The sequence below is a fragment of the Astyanax mexicanus genome, chromosome 11 (assembly GCF_023375975.1).
Source record: "Astyanax mexicanus isolate ESR-SI-001 chromosome 11, AstMex3_surface, whole genome shotgun sequence".
Lineage (NCBI taxonomy): Eukaryota > Metazoa > Chordata > Actinopteri > Characiformes > Acestrorhamphidae > Astyanax > Astyanax mexicanus.
This window is the reverse complement of record NC_064418.1, coordinates 35,773,460-35,786,023: the sequence shown is the minus strand read 5'-3', so window position 1 is coordinate 35,786,023 and position 12,564 is coordinate 35,773,460. Positions and strand designations below refer to the sequence as shown.

The 12,564-nt window shown below is 40.7% G+C and overlaps 2 protein-coding genes across 2 annotated transcripts in view; both read left to right on the top strand.

Moving 5' to 3' along the window:
• Positions 1–3,407: 3,407 nt before the first annotated feature.
• Positions 3,408–6,986, top strand: fzd7a (frizzled class receptor 7a). Its single transcript, XM_007261065.4, has one exon. The coding sequence runs from the start codon at positions 4,213–4,215 to the stop codon at positions 5,926–5,928; it is 1,716 nt and encodes a 571-aa protein (XP_007261127.2). The 5' UTR covers positions 3,408–4,212; the 3' UTR covers positions 5,929–6,986.
• Positions 6,987–10,238: 3,252 nt separating this feature from the next.
• LOC111194900 (uncharacterized protein KIAA2012) overlaps positions 10,239–12,564 on the top strand; it is a 51,301-nt gene continuing 48,975 nt past the window's right edge. The window contains exons 1-2 of the mRNA XM_022680275.2: positions 10,239–10,406; positions 11,534–11,659. Of these exons, the coding sequence (XP_022535996.2) occupies positions 10,401–10,406; positions 11,534–11,659 (132 nt within the window). The 5' untranslated portion in view covers positions 10,239–10,400. The remainder of the gene's footprint in view (positions 10,407–11,533; positions 11,660–12,564) is intronic.

Here is a 12,564-nt window from a genome sequence, read left to right as displayed (position 1 = left end):
AAATAAGGGAATATGGGAATATGGGATCTTTTTCATACAGAACTCATGCTGTGGAAAAAAAAAAACAACATTACGAATTACACAACGGGTCACTTTATTCATGCTCAGCATTGTCCATCGCACCAAAAACAATCATTAGAGCATTGTTGGCTTCATCATCGTGGACAAAAATTGTAGTTTTGTATTGGTATGCCATCCGAGAAGCAGTCATCTTTCTGTGTAATGCATTATTCCTTGTGCAAAGACTCTGGATTCAGGCTGATTCAGAGAACAAGCTGAATATCCATGTCTGCCTGCCAATCTTTTGGGCCTTCGAACTTCTCTAAAAGTCTTTCTAAGTGATCAGGCTTTTGATATGGATTTGGAACATAATTGATTTTGTGTGATAAGTGACCTGTGGTAGAAAATAATGATCTACACTGACAGTGAAGAAGTCTGTGACGAAGAGAGAGAGAAAAAGAGAGAGAGAGTGTGCGAGCAACACAATCATCAAACACGGGCCAGAAGTGCTACGGTGAGAGAATGGGAATGAGAATGGCATGCGGCTCCGATCGGAGGAGAGGCAGCAGCGCTGGCTTCTCTGTGATTGATGTTGAAGTCCACGGAGCGGCTTATCTCCCTCAGCCCTCACATTTACATACTGAGGAACCTCACGCTCTGCTCTCCAGCTCAGATCTATTTTTAAAACTCGCTCCAGAGGAGAGCAAGGGATTTTTTATTCATGATCAGGAATAACTTATTCAATAACAAGCCAATAGCTTCGGCCACTTCTGGAATCAGCGTGATTATTAATTGATCCGCTGATAATTGTGATGAGTTGTGAAACTCCACCACTGTGGCAGCTCTGAAGTCCTGTATGCGGGGGTCCATGAACTTCTCCATGGGAGTTTGCGACCCTTTCCAGTACTTTATTTAACCTATAAGAGCCCATGGTAATGTGTGTGTTACAGACCCTTTAAAATATGTAGAAAGTTTCTTAAAGCATTCTGCAGTTCCTAAGTGACAGACACTGAATATCCTGAGTGCATCACATGACAATGTGTGAATGTGTGATTATCTGACCTTATTTACACAATATAACTAGTTGCCTGAGATAAAAGAGCATTTTTTTGCTTTTTAATTATTTTATATTCCATATAGCCTAACTAGTTCTGACGAGAACTAAATGTTAAAATGTTATAAGTTATGAAATTGGATTTTAATCTTAAAATATTTAGAATCATGTGCTTTTTTATCACAATAAAAAAATTGTATGGTTTAAACACTTTACCCTAAAGTGAAGCACCACTGACTGACCACAGGTGAATCCTCTCACCTCTTTGCATTCATTATTGAATTAGCTGGAGTATTCTGGTTTCTCCCACTAATAGTATTTGTATTGATATACAAATCAAGGCAGACTAAAGAACTAAACACATTTGCTTGTGTCAGAATCAGTCCAGGCTGTCTGATTAGTGGGTGTGAGAAGTGTGAACGGGTGTGTCTTTTGTGTGCAAGTGCTGAAACTAACACTTCAGACATCAGGTCTTTAGACTGTTGACTAATATTAGATTTAGAGATGAAACTGAATCAGGATAACAATACAACAAAAAAGAAGAATCCAAATTAGTTGGTGTAATAAATCAGATTTCTGCACACAGGTGGTTATAGGAACCTAGAATACATCGATGCACATACAGAACTGTGCAAAAGTTTCAGGCACATAAGATCATGAAATATCAATATCATGATTAACTGAACATTTTAACTTAATTATAATTAGTGAACGATTATTTTAAAGAATAATGGACAGTATAGCCAGGTTGCTCAATTTGTACAGTCGTCTCCTCCATGTTGCTTAGATGACACAGATTGAAAGGGCTGCAGAAATAAAAAAATGAATACCATATGTGTGTATATATATATATATATATATATATATATATATATATATATATATATATATATATATATACATTAGACAAGCAGGCAGAGATACATAGCTTAATATTGTTCTGATTGATGCATACCTCTGCACAGTACTGTTTGTCTACCAACACAAATACAGCTGTTTTTATTTATTTCTCCGAACAAGCAGTTGTTATTTATGAAAGATGATATAGTGGTAAGTATTAAAATCATGTTTTGTTTGAGGACTTTTCTGTCTCACTTTTCACCATGACCCGTGTTTTAAAAATATGGATTAGGCCAAAATCTTCTCAGAACTCATAAAACAAGGCGTTGGGCTGCATGTTCATAACCATTTCAAATATCTTCCTGTGGTGCGTTCTTGCACTCTTCTCATATTTGGTTTTCCGTTACAGACACTGTGAACCATTCTCACATGAGTTTCTCTGAAACTGAGCATTTTATTTCAAACCACAATGAATGTGTTTCATGTACAAATGAATTGTTTTTCTTTTATTTTTTTCTTAGAGACCTACAGTTTTACTTTTTTTAGCTTTTTGTTTTTATTTTAGATTATCTTCTTTTTTTGCAAATGTTAATTTAATCAACACTTTATCTAGGGCAATTTAATTAGGTCAATTTAATCTTATTTGCTGTCTCAATTCACCCTCTGATGACCACTGATCAGTATTCATCAAAGGAATGAGATAAGAAAGAAGGCAGTTGACAAAGAGGAGTTCACACTCTTACACATCTTTAAACCCAATCAATATTTAACCCCTTAAAGTACCTTGTCCTGTATACAGGCTACAGGTGTAGGTGATACATAACTATTTTTTTCTGCAGTAAAAAACTTCTGGAAAATTTGAGAGCTTTAAAGTCTCCTACAGAACACTTGGAGAAACTGCCGGTTCACTTTTTACTTCCAGCTCAGTAAAAGGTTTTATCTCCAAAATTTGAAGGTTTAAAAAAAGACGTACAAACTAGACAAGCATAATGAAATTAAAATTTTGGAGGACATAAACTGTTTCATTTGTATTTAGGAAAATATTGATTTTAAAATTATGTTCAGGAAAGAGACAATTGTGTGATTTTATTCATTTTGACATTAACAAATTTACTTAAATATTTTTTATATTTTCTATTATAATTAAAATTATGTTCCTTTTCAAACATGAAATATTTTTTTATGTAATGCTTGAATAGAAAAAAAGAAATCCTCAAAATTTAGTTGTGTAATGTCAGGCAGACAATTGATAAAAATCCTGGACTGTTAAAGGGTTAATTATCGATTTTGTACAGTGTGTGTGTACCTCCACGTAGCATGTATAGAACATACCGAGCTCAGCACTCGTTACTTCAACAAATTCAGAGGGGAAAGTTTCTGATAGTTGAGACCCCGCTGCAATTACTGTCTGTGACCAATCAGGAGCCGGGAGGGAAGGAAAACAAAGGCCGTGATTGGTTGGGGGAGAGAAAACCTCGGTTTCAAGGCGCCCCACGGTGAGGGCTAGGGGGAGGTGAATGAGGGGCGTCTGGAAACAGGCGCCACACATTACAGTGGGAGCGCTGTGCTGGAGCTCAAACCATCCAGAGAGAGAAAGAGAGAGGCTGAGGACTGCAGAAAGACGAGGAGCAGGACCAGATAACACTGCTGAGAAAACACCGCGAGCCTGGACGAGCTGAAACACCGCGTTTGAGGTCGATATCTGCCTGCAAATTACTGGAGGACCCCTGTGACCAGCGAGGTTCATGGAAAAGTTGGGGTCGAGCTGCTGGGTTTGCTAGTCTGTGGAATAGCGAGCCTGGCTTTGAAATCAGACCCTGGCGGACTTGTGCGCTTAAAGCGGGGGCTTTCTGAATTCGACGGAGACCTAGCTAAGTTTATTAAGAGAGAGGAAGAGTGGAAATCGTCGTCGACTTTTAAAGGACTATAAAACACTGCCTGCTTTTTTGTCGAAGCTTTTGGCTTTTTCGGACTGCATAGAGGAAACCTGCTTGAACTTTGAGGGTTTTTTTTCTTGGAAAACACGAGTGACCTTTGTTTTCTTTTCTTCCTCATTTTCCATCAAAAATCATTTTGGCTGAATGAACACAAAACTTAAGACATTTTAAAGAGGCTGCTGTGAACTTTGAGAGTTTTTTTGCATTGGAAAACACAAATGAGTTGTTGAGGTGTAAAGCCACACAGTATATATTTAGTTTTCCTCCTCTGTTTGGTTTGTTTTGAACATATTTCTCTTCAAAAATCATTTTTGTCGGAACAAAAGTAAAGTTTAAGCCTTTTTAACACCCCAGCCAAGCCTACCCGCGGCTCCCTTCACAATGCCGGCCCCTATAAATCGGACTCTCCGCTGCCTGCTGCTGGTTCTCCTCGCGTCGTGCCTGCTGAGCTCCCAGCCGAGCGGCGCTCAGTACCACGGCGAGAAGGGCATCTCGGTGCCGGAGCACGGCTTCTGCCAGCCCATCTCCATCCCCCTGTGCACGGACATCGCCTACAACCAGACCATCATGCCCAACCTGCTGGGCCACACGAACCAGGAGGACGCCGGACTGGAGGTGCACCAGTTCTACCCGCTGGTGAAGGTGCAGTGCTCGGCGGACCTCAAGTTCTTCCTGTGCTCCATGTACGCGCCTGTATGCACGGTGCTGGAGCAGGCCATCCCCCCGTGCCGCTCGCTGTGTGAGCGGGCACGCCACGGCTGCGAGGCGCTCATGAACAAGTTCGGCTTCCAGTGGCCGGAGCGCCTGCGCTGCGAGAACTTCCCCGTGCACGGAGCCGGAGAGATCTGCGTGGGCCAGAACACATCCGAGGCAGCCGGCGGCGGAGCCGGGGCGACGTCCGAGCCGACGGGCTACGGGCGAGAGCCGCTCACGCTGCCCCCTGGTGCCGGTGGCGCTGGTGGTATAGGCTCTGGGGGCAAGTCAAGCCCTCATTTCACGTGCCCCCTACAGCTGAGGGTGCCCAGCTACCTGAACTACCACTTCATGGGTGAGAAGGACTGCGGAGCCCCCTGCGAGCCCACCAAGCCCAACGGTCTGATGTACTTCAGGGAGGAGGAGGTGAAGTTTGGCCGCCTCTGGGTGGGAATCTGGTCGGTGCTGTGCTGCGCCAGCACCCTCTTCACCGTGCTGACCTACTTGGTGGACATGCGGCGGTTCCGCTACCCCGAGCGGCCCATCATCTTTCTCTCGGGCTGCTACTTCATGGTAGCTGTGGCGTACGCGGCCGGCTTCTTCCTGGAGGACCGTGTAGTCTGCATCGACCGCTTCAGCGACGACGGCTACCGCACGGTGGCGCAGGGCACTAAGAAGGAGGGCTGCACCATCCTCTTCATGATCCTCTACTTCTTTGGCATGGCCAGCTCCATCTGGTGGGTCGTTCTGTCCCTCACGTGGTTCCTCTCGGCTGGCATGAAGTGGGGCCACGAGGCCATTGAGGCCAACGCGCAGTACTTCCACCTGGCCGCCTGGGCCGTGCCCGCCGTCAAGACCATCACCATCCTCGCGCTTGGCCAGGTGGACGGCGACGTTCTGGCGGGCGTGTGCTACGTGGGTGTGCACAGCGTGGACGCGCTGCGCGGCTTCGTGCTCGCCCCTCTCTTCGTATACCTCTTCCTGGGCACGTCGTTCCTGTTGGCGGGATTCGTCTCGCTCTTCCGCATCCGCACCATCATGAAGCACGATGGCACCAAGACGGAGAAGCTGGAGAAGCTCATGGTGCGCATCGGCGTCTTCAGCGTGCTCTACACGGTGCCCGCCACGGTGGTCATCGCCTGCTACTTCTACGAGCAGGCGTTCCGCCCGCAGTGGGAGCGCACGTGGCACATGCACACGTGCAAGCGCTTCGCCGTGCCCTGTCCGGCCGGGGACTTTGCGCCGGTCACGCCAGACTTCACCGTCTTCATGATCAAGTACCTGATGACCATGATCGTGGGCATCACATCGGGCTTCTGGATTTGGTCCGGCAAGACGCTTCAGTCTTGGCGCAGGTTTTACAAGAGGCTCAGTAACAGTAACCAAGGCGAGACGACAGTATGAGATGGACAAATACGTAGAAAAGGATGAGGACAGTGATCCGAGAGCCACATCCAGTAGTAAATCCCACTTTGCACTGGACAGGTTCATGTTTTCTTGCTCTAGCTGGCCCACATCACACATCCTTGTTGCTGTTTTAAGTCCGAATGGAGCTAACCTCTGGCCTTCTAGAGCTAGCTAGCTCCAAGGCTACAAGCCAGTCCACAGGGAACAAAATTATGGACATCTAGGGCTCCCTGAGGACTGGGTTGAACGCTACGGCCCTAAATCATCTAATTCATCAGCTAATAGTTGAGGAGGAAAACATATACACTTGGGAACCATTTATAGTTTCCTATTGTCACAAGCATAATAACTTTTAAGTCCTTTTTGAGCCATTTCAGCTGTGATAGAGCAAGAAAACAGAATTCTGCAGTGCAGATGGACTACAGGTTCAGAGCTGAAATAACAGGGCTAGACTCACAGTTTTTCTGAGATGCATTCTCCTTAAAAGCCTGAGCAAGGAACTGAACTCCTAACGCAAATACGAGCCAAACTAACACACATGCATTCTATGGACACTGAACATGTGCCAAGATGATCCCAAACCTATGGACAAGATATGACTATAGCTCTATGTAACAGTATAATTCACAGATGTGATCTGTGCAGATCTGTAGGACGCATAGGCCTCCACCCGACTGGCACAGTATGTGTTATGCTCATTACTGTTGAATCACCGCTCCGTCAATGAAAGTTGAACATGTTTGCCTTATAAATGTATCTCTTCCTTTTTTGTTGTTTTTATATGGGCTTGTATAACTTTCACAGGCACAGACAATCCTGCATAGTTCTGTGGCACAAATGGGCTTGTGGGCTATATGCATGTGTACAGCTGTGAAATTATGCAAGCTCCTTTTTTTCAACTCCACAACATGTAAATAATCACCTTTTCTTAAAGAATATATGTATTTATGAAGATAATCTTGTTCTTTTTTCTACTTGATTTTTAAAAAATGAAAATTGGTAAGAGGACATTTGTACATGTACAGTTTCACTGAATAAAATGATTAGATTTTTAATTATTGGCTTAATTAATATTCTTTTTTTTCCAGAAATATTAGTGCACCATATAGCACCATTGTTCATAGCATAGTCAATGGTAACCTAAATGAGGGGTTCATTTAAGGTGGTACTCTTTTATTAAATAAGTCAGTAGCACATTTCTTCAATATTAGATTTATTGAACTGGGTCATATTAAGTCATACTGTCATAAATAGAATCTTAAAAAGTAAAGAATATAAAACTCAGAATGAGACATGGATACAAGTTGTTAAATATTCTTTTCCCTACGCATATATCTACCAAACAATGCATTTTTAAACCAGACATATATTTTAACAGTCAGTTAAAATCCATATGTCTACACCAGTATCTTACTGGAGAGGAAATCAGTCCAGTAGAGCAATAGTGTTCTAGTATTCCCTTCTGGAGGCCTTGATTCTTGCTTATTTAGGTCACCTTCCTGCCTAACCACAGTTGATACAACTGATCTGTTAATTGGCATTGGATTTAGTTCAAATGTTAAAGCAGGGATATCACCAAACTGTGCTGAAGCCTGGTCCTCACTTCTTCACCGTTCTTTAGAGAAATCTGTATAACAGTGATCTGGCGCCACCTATAGGTGTATAGTTCTGGTCTTTAAAAGAGGTTTTTCTTGTCCTCCAGAGCTTCAAGGTGAAACAATTTACAAGGATTTACTTTACATCATCTCAGACACATAAAAAAACCTTGAAGTATAAAAAATATTGTCACTGTCAGATCAAAGCCACCTTTAAAATGGTTATTTTACAGGAAAGCTCCTTGGTCATTTTGGACTATTTCCATTAGTTTATTCATTATAAAATTTTGATGCACTCTAAACAAACAAGAAAAAACTGTAAAAAATAAGGTATGAGGTTTTTCCATGATAGCCACTATATATCTTCTGTTCCTGGCCTATTTTGAAGGAGAAAACCTAACACTCACACTTATAAAACTGATTTTAGAACGTATTTAGGACCAGAAACACACTATTAATTGTTTTTTCTGCACACTACCTAAAATCCAAAAGCCATAACAAATTTTAGCATAAAATCTTTTTTTCAGATCATTCTGTGGTGGTCTCACTCTCCCCCCACCTTTAACCCAGATGTGTTTTCTAAATTCTACACCTTAGCAAACATTTTGTCCAGCAAGTTCAGCAAACAAGGGCACTTAAGCCAGTAAAGGTGTGGTCAGACTGAGGTGACCATTTGCTAACCCCAAACATGTAGCCTACCACATCCCCCTTGCCATCTCAGCAGGCAACCTGGCAATAGTTCTGCTTAGTTTCTGAGAAAGTATGATCTCATATTGCTGTAAAGTGAATCACTGTGGTTATACAAGGCAAGAGGAAATGCAGGAGTTAACAGCAGTGTTGTGGCTCGCAGGCATCCTCAGCAGGGAGTAGAGACTTTCTCTCTGCAGTAAACTGTGAGATTTTTCTTCACTTCTCAACATCTTGTCAAGAAACCAGTGCATTAATATTCTATGACGGTGTCGGGAAAGCGTCACTTACTATTTATAATTGGCCTCCATTGATGAGGAGGTTTAAATTGACAGGAAACAGCAGGCACTAATTAGTATTGTACATATTCTCTGTATTGCTTATACTAAATGAACAACGCCTTACATATGATTCCTAATTCAAGCATTAAATGAACAGGCTGGATATGTTCAATATCATTACAATACTAAATTGATCAGTACAACTATAATAATTATATATATATATATATATATATATATATATATATATATATATATATATATATATATACATATATATACATATATATATATATATATATATATATATATATATATATATATATATATGTATATATATATATATATATATATATATATATATATATATATATATATGCACTCAATCTAAATTGGTCAAACTACTATAATGTCTATTAATCAACAGTTATCCACACATTACAAACATATACAAAAGGTCCTCTGACCCTTATTGCTGCCATTCAAAACCATTTTCAAAAGATTAAACAGGTTTTTAATCATTGTAAAGAGCCATATAAGCATTTAAACTGTTTTATTTCATTTGTCAGGGATCAGTATACAATCATTTTCTATATTTAATAACATTTAAATAACCCTCTTTTAAAGGGCGTCAATAACCTTGTTAAAATTAATTAGATTTTAAGCTTGTCTGCACACTTTTTTCCTAAATAAATCCCTAAGCCTTAAGGAGACTCAAGGAAAAGTCGAACATTCTGGCCATTTATCACAAAGGTACCTTTATGTATGTTAACCCAAAACATACATTGAAACAAGGAGAATATTTGTAAGCATGTAATAACACATGTTTAACATCTGGGAATTTCATTTAAACTGACAATTGATCAGCAGTATTAGGAAATCCAGTTATTAACACATTATGCAGTAATCTGTGCATCTAAACACAACAGTGTTGTGTGTGTGTTTGCTTGATTGATTTAATGATACACAAATTGACAAAAATCGTGTATTGGTGAGGCTCTCTAAACTCAGAAGGCCCTTCACTGCCTCCTCTTCACTGTTACAGGCAGAGTTGCCAGGGTTGCGGTTTTCCCGCCAAATTGGGCTTTTTTGAAATTAGTAAGTAAAAGTCTATTTTTTTATTATGATTATGTTACTATTAAATGTTCTTGATTGGGATGTAAAACTGTTATTAAAACCATTTTATTATGTTACAGAATTATTAATGACTTTAAGGTAAATAGCAACACTGAATAAATCCCTTATAGAAAAAAAAAATAGTCAGGCTTTAAATGTGTGACAGACATATATTTTGAGCTAGTTTTAGCTTCTGAAGGGTGGAAATTTTAGACTGACTTTAGGCTGGATAATTTTATTGGATTAACCTGGCAACCCTGGTTGCAGGCATAAACTAGGCTGAATCTGTCTGAAGGAGCAGCAGTTTTTGGAGAGGAAGCTGTTCCCCAGAAAATGACAAAACCACAACCAGAAACCCAAAATGAGTGGTTGTTGTGCCATCAGGACCATCTAAATTTACAGGAAAAGAAAACAAGCCATCAGTAAATTAGTGAGCCATCCGAATCCAACTGAATCTCTGCACAGACTGCCTTTGTGAGTATATGGAAGTTTTTTTCTCTTTGTTTAACTGTTAAGATGGGTGCAACCAAGGTAGCCGGAATAGCTGGCTTGACCAGGAGGGGGTAACCTCTTAGTTGCATCCAAGGCAACATGAAAACAGTCCTGTTCTGAGGAGCTGTGGAGAGCCTAGCAACAGTGAGGCCCAGCAAACAGAAGCTTTAGGAGTCAGATGTGACTGTGCTGCAGAGCAAAAGTGGCGAGTCCCATTCAATGACACAAACCAGCCCTCAGAATGTGTTCCGTAAACCATGAGGAGCCGGTTGCGTGGGAGAAGAGTACAACAACATAAATGCAGGTAAGGCAACATAGCAGTTAGTGGGGGAAATGCATTTCTCTTATATGGGAGTGAGTTTGGAAATATTCTTACTGTTCACTTATTCATTTACAGGGGTTGGAAAATGAACTGAAACACCTGCTTTTAGACCACAATAATTTATTGTCCAGACGGACAGTTCTGGTGGACACAGAAGAGTTGAGGTGCACATTGAATTCTGCCGTGATTTGGGCAGCCGTGGTTTTATGTTTTCAGACAGCTTCCTCTTGCATCCACAGTTAATCCTGTTGGATGTGGTTGGTCCTTCTTGGTGGTATACTGACATTACCCTGGATACCGTGGCTCTTGATACATCTCAAAGACTTGCTGTCTTGGTCACAGATGCGCCAGCAAGACGTACACCAACAATTTGTCCTCTTTTGAACTCAATATTTTGAGCAAAACTGTGCTTATACCCTGCTAATTAAACCTTCACACTCTGCTCTTACTGGTGCAATGTGCAATTAATGAAGATTGGCCACCAGTCTGGTCCAATTTAGCCATGAAACCTCCCACACTAAAATGACAGGTGTTTCAGTTTCATTGTCCAACCCCTGTATATTCATTACTCAGGAAGGAGTAAAGATACTTGGGTTTAAAAATACTTCTGTAGGTGCGCTGATTGGTCCAGTGTTCTAAAGCACTGCCACTATGATCAGGAAATCGCTGGTTCGAATCCCTTGCCATTAGCTGCCGGAGCCCTGAGAGGGTAGATGACGCTCTCTCTCCACATTACTCCAAAAGGGTGATGTTGATCAGTACAAGGCGTCTGTGAGCTGATGTATCGGAACCTGCGCTGCGCTGCCCTCCGTGCATGCTGTGATGCTACTCGGAGCAGCACATTCTACATCAGCAACATTTTGAAAAGAAACGATGGCTGACATCACATGCATTGGAGGAGGCATGAGCTAGTCTTTACCCTCCTTGTGTTGCGGCATCACCAGTGATGTGGGATATACAGCTGAGTAGCAGCTTTATGTTGGAGTATATGTTTATTATTGCAGTCCATTATTTCTTTATTTTTAATCCTCTTTAATACCCTTCTTTGAAAGTGATTTATGAACAGTTTTGATGATCATTTGGACTTATTCTATTTCCCACCTTTACAGGTGTTCATCATCAGTATCACCATGAAAGACCTTGCTCTGTCACTCTTAAGTCGTGGATACAGCCAAGAGGTCCAGACACATGATGGAGGTCCATACAGGAGACTGGAAATCTTTTTTGAACCTGAGGTACCTCTCATCACCAATCTTCTTAAATTTAAAGTGTCCTATTTAACACATTGTAGCATTTAGGGTTTTGATCGAATAACATACCTAAGTGTGCTTTAGAACTAAATCTGTTTTTAGTACATTAGATCAGCCAAAAAAGTGATTTTTGGGGTGCAGAACATCAGCTTTAATAAAAAAAATATACAGCTCTGGACAAAAATTAAGAGACCACTTCTATAAACCATGTAAAACATTTCTCCAAATAAAAATAGTGTAATTTAGAGCATTTATTTGCAGAAAATGAAAAATGGCTGAAATAACAAAAAAGATGCAAAACAAGTTCAAATTCATAAAGGTTTAGGAGTTTAGAAATCAATATTTGGTGAAATAACCCTGATTTTAATCACAGTTTTTATACAACTTGGCATGTTCACCTCCACCAGTCTTACACACTGCTTTTGGATAACTTCTTGCCACTCCTGGTGCGAACATTCAAGCAGTTCAGTTTGGTTTGATGGCTTGTGATCATCCCTCTTCCTCTTGATTATATTCCAGAGGTTTTCAATTTAGTAAAATCAAAGAAACTCGTCATTTTTAAGTGGTCTCATTTTTTTCAGAGCTTTATTTACATTTATATAGTGTGGCAGTCACACAAAAACTATTTTACAGAAGACTGAGAAAAAGACTCAATAACCAGTAGAATTCATTGCAAAAAATAAATACATTTCCCATATTTTTTTTGCATTTCTGTTGGTTTATTCATAAAATGTTGCTAAAATGTATAGGACAGCTGCCAGATTTAGATTATGTCAAAGCATGAAAAAAGGGGGAATAATCAATAGGATAAATATATGAATTAAACCAGTTTTCTGTTGATTGTGCATGATTTGTTCATGGTCATGTGAGCAATCAAATAATGTAGTTGT